This window comes from Antrostomus carolinensis, unplaced genomic scaffold (assembly GCF_000700745.2).
Source record: "Antrostomus carolinensis isolate BGI_N321 unplaced genomic scaffold, ASM70074v2 scaffold22127, whole genome shotgun sequence".
Taxonomy (NCBI): Eukaryota; Metazoa; Chordata; class Aves; order Caprimulgiformes; family Caprimulgidae; genus Antrostomus; species Antrostomus carolinensis.
Genome location: NW_010329808.1, coordinates 20,181 through 23,697, shown reverse-complemented (window position 1 = coordinate 23,697; position 3,517 = coordinate 20,181). Strand labels below are relative to the sequence as shown.

Genomic DNA, 3,517 nt, shown 5'->3' with positions numbered 1-3,517 from the left:
CCAGCCTTCTGACTGCTTGCAGTGTAAGTGAGGAGTGTATTGGCTTAAATAATGTAGATTTCTCTTTTCCTCTTTGCCCCTGAGGGAGTCTGATTTCCTGATCACCTATCTAGCCATATGCCGTAGCTCTTGCCAGGAACTCTGAGCAGTGTCACTGCCAGCTAAAATTACTTGTTTTCTGAGGACTGAATTATGTTGAGAATTATCTTCAATTGCTGCATTGGCAACATCGCAAAGTTTTGTGTACATACACAATAAAAATATATAAAAATAGCCTTACCTTGAAATTCAGCTTAGAAACTGCTTTAGACATTGAATTTGATCCAGATACTAAGAGGTGTCCTACACCTGCTCAGGCACATCGCTCCCCTTTGTTCTCTTTCCAGTGCTTTTCTCAGCTTCTTTGTGCTCTGTACGGTACAATGTTGATACACGCAAATTAAACATTTGCAAAGCATACTGTCTACTCCTGTTCTTTACCAGTTAGAGCAAAGACCTAGTACTACTACTAAAAACTTCTAACACATTGTGCTAACTATGCTTTTTTTCTTTCTTCTTGCAACAGGATGGAACTGAAATACAGATACGTGTTGACTAAGGAGTTGGAGTAAGACTGAGTCCTGCTCTGTGATATTTATATACCTGGACCATGAACTTGCTGTTTGGTTTTATGCTTTAGGAACCTTTGTAGTAACTGTGTGAAGCTGTTGGGAATCATGGCATTCTCTCCATGGAAACTGTCCTCTCAGAAACTCGGCTTTTTTCTGGTGACTTTTGGTTTCATTTGGGGAATGATGCTTCTGCATTTTACTATTCAGCAGCAAACACAACACGAAAGCAGTTCAGTCCTGCGTGAGCAAATTTTGGATCTCAGCAAAAGATACATCAAAGCATTAGCTGAAGAAAATAAAAACGTGGTTGATGGGCCTTATGTTGGGACAGTGACAGCATATGGTAAGTGTGCTCTAGATTATATGATAATCTGATTAATGTTTTTTCTAGGTTGTGCAAACATTTTACTTCATAATGCTGCTCAATTGACAGTATTTTGCACTGTGAATTTTCTGCACAGGTGAAGAAAGCGATTTTCACTTGTAAAATTTGTCCCATTTCATACTTAACATTTCCAGTCATTTGGAAATGAAGTTGTTTGCTAACTTTCACTGCATCTGTGTAGTAGCTATATCTCGTGTGCCTCAGGTTATTTGTTAGAACTTCATTTTTAAAAAACTTTATTGCTGTTTTTGAGAAACTTGGGAGGCTTTTCAGTTTGTGTGTCAGTGATCTAAGAAATTCCTTGTGGAAGAAGAATTTGCCTTACTGATAAAATGGAGACCTGCTATGTTTATTTCTTCTTCTTTCCCATTTCACTTCTTTGTTCAGTCAATTTACGTAATGTTTAAGTTTATGTATCTGGCATAAGCTTAAATTAAGCTTAAATAGATGATATTTGCCTTAGGGTAGAGAACTGTTTTTGTGAGTTTCAGTGCTTTGTTCAGCAGTAAGTTTTAATGCTTACTGTTTTACAGTGTTGAAAGTTAGGTTTGTGTGCATGTGTGAGATAAAGCATGCAGGAAAGAACAAAACATATTACCAGAAAATATTATGAAAATAAAAATATAATCCAATTTCAGGTTAGGCGTGGCCCCTTTTCAATCTGATAAGATCACATTAGACACTTTACTCGTTTAGGAATTTTATTTTTTTTTTAACTCACTTTCTTTCCTACTTACCTTTGCACTTTCAGGCTATCTGGGAAGTTAATGTCTAATTAGTCATCTTGATTTGTTTCCTTTTATAATTGCCTTAATGTTCAGATCTGAAGAAACTGGGCAGATGGTTTTTGTAGGCTTAGACAAAGAATAAAGAGTAGGATGCAAGCAACAGATAATAGCTGGACCATTTTCTCTGTTTTTCTCTTAATATTCTTTAGGTTTTGGTGCATGTTGTGAAAATATCCTGCTGGGAAGCTCTCCATGTCTTGTTTCCATTACCATTTTTTTCCTCTAAAAAATAATTTTGGAGTTCATGTGAAGGTGCTTGTCTGCAAGCCTGAGGTTATCATCCCAAACAGCTCACAGTTACTGCTTTGTTGCTTAAATAACAAGACATCCTTATTCTGTAACTTCTACTCATTTGTGGCTGCATGTTGTACTGGACTCGTATGGTAATCTTCAAAGCAGCACAAGCTGAATAGAGTGTGCTGGATCAATATTTAGATTGTTGACCTCCAAGCAAGTGGAGCTCCCTAGAGAATTGTGTGCATGGGCTTAAAACAAAACCCTCTCTGCTATATAGCCATCATCAGTGTCCCATTATCTTGCAAGGGTGCTTGATGGTGGGTGAATTGAAGAAGAAAAAAACCCTAAAACCCAAAAAACCAATGTGTCTTCAGAACTTGAAGGGTGACTGCAGTAATCTGTGCTCTAGCTAGGTCTGAGAGTAGAGGATATCCTTAAGCCAAGATCCCCCTGCAGCTTGTTGCCTGTGGCTTTCATTTCCTGTTCCAAATCCCACTGAGGAATAAGTTGACTTGCTGACAAACAGTGATCGAGTTCCCCAGGAGAAGTTAAACTGCATTTGAAAGTGGGTGAAATAATTTTGTAACGGTTCTGTAAAGGTAAAGCTAAGTTTTGCACAGAAATATCAAGTTCCATGGCTAAAAAGAATTCTCAGTTTAAAGGCAAGTTGGGACAGGTGTTTTCAGTTAAGGAGTTTGGAAGGATGCAAAATAGTGGCAATATTTTTATTTAAAATATTAGAGGGAAAGGTGCTGCGATGAGTGAATAACACCGTATGTAATAAAACTTTATGAAACTGAATAAGATAATAATGACTTAAGTAAGTTAGTTCGCCCTGTTTGGCATATTTGTTGATAGCAAATGACCAGGTTAGCTGTTCAGGAATAAACATATTAATGACTAATGTTAATGGGTAGAAGTTGGTTCACTCTTCTATAAAAGTTAACTCCCTTGCTCTTTAGCCTTTTTATTTCTTTTAATCTTATCCTCTGATTCCTATTAGCGAGCACAGTCATGATTTCCATGTTCAAGAATAAGGTTTAAGTTTGCTTGATTTGGCTGCTTTTACCCACCCAAAAGATTTTTAGTCATTGCTTAATTGTGATTGCAGAGCTTGTTCACTTTCTCACTTTTTCCGTGTACCACGTCTTGACCTGTTGGTAGGTGGATCACACACTTTCCTTTTAAAAGTTGTAGTCCAAATATACACGCAGAGTATTAGATTTTTATAGCAGTAAACAGTTGTTTTACAAAAATTATTATGAATCTCTGCTTCTGCTCTCTCCTTCTCAAACTAGCCTCCAATTGCTTTTGTGTTTTGGCACCAATATTAAAAAGTTACAATGCGTAGCCATTTTTCTCTTTATGATCTGTGTCTGCGTTTATGTGGGGTATCTTTCTTCCTCATTGTTTCCTGAATTTTTTTAATTATTTTTTCTACATTTTTTTCCTCCTTCTGTACCATGGTTTTGTTCATGTTAAATCCCTGCTCCACT

At 37.0% G+C, this 3,517-nt stretch overlaps 1 protein-coding gene across 1 annotated transcript in view; it reads left to right on the top strand.

The window, feature by feature from the left end:
• Positions 1 to 563: 563 nt before the first annotated feature.
• LOC104528659 (alpha-1,6-mannosylglycoprotein 6-beta-N-acetylglucosaminyltransferase A) overlaps positions 564 to 3,517 on the top strand; it is a gene marked incomplete at its 3' end in the record, with an annotated part of 18,205 nt that continues 15,251 nt past the window's right edge. The window contains exon 1 of the mRNA XM_010172724.1: positions 564 to 954. Within this exon, the coding sequence (XP_010171026.1) occupies positions 717 to 954 (238 nt within the window). The remainder of the gene's footprint in view (positions 955 to 3,517) is intronic.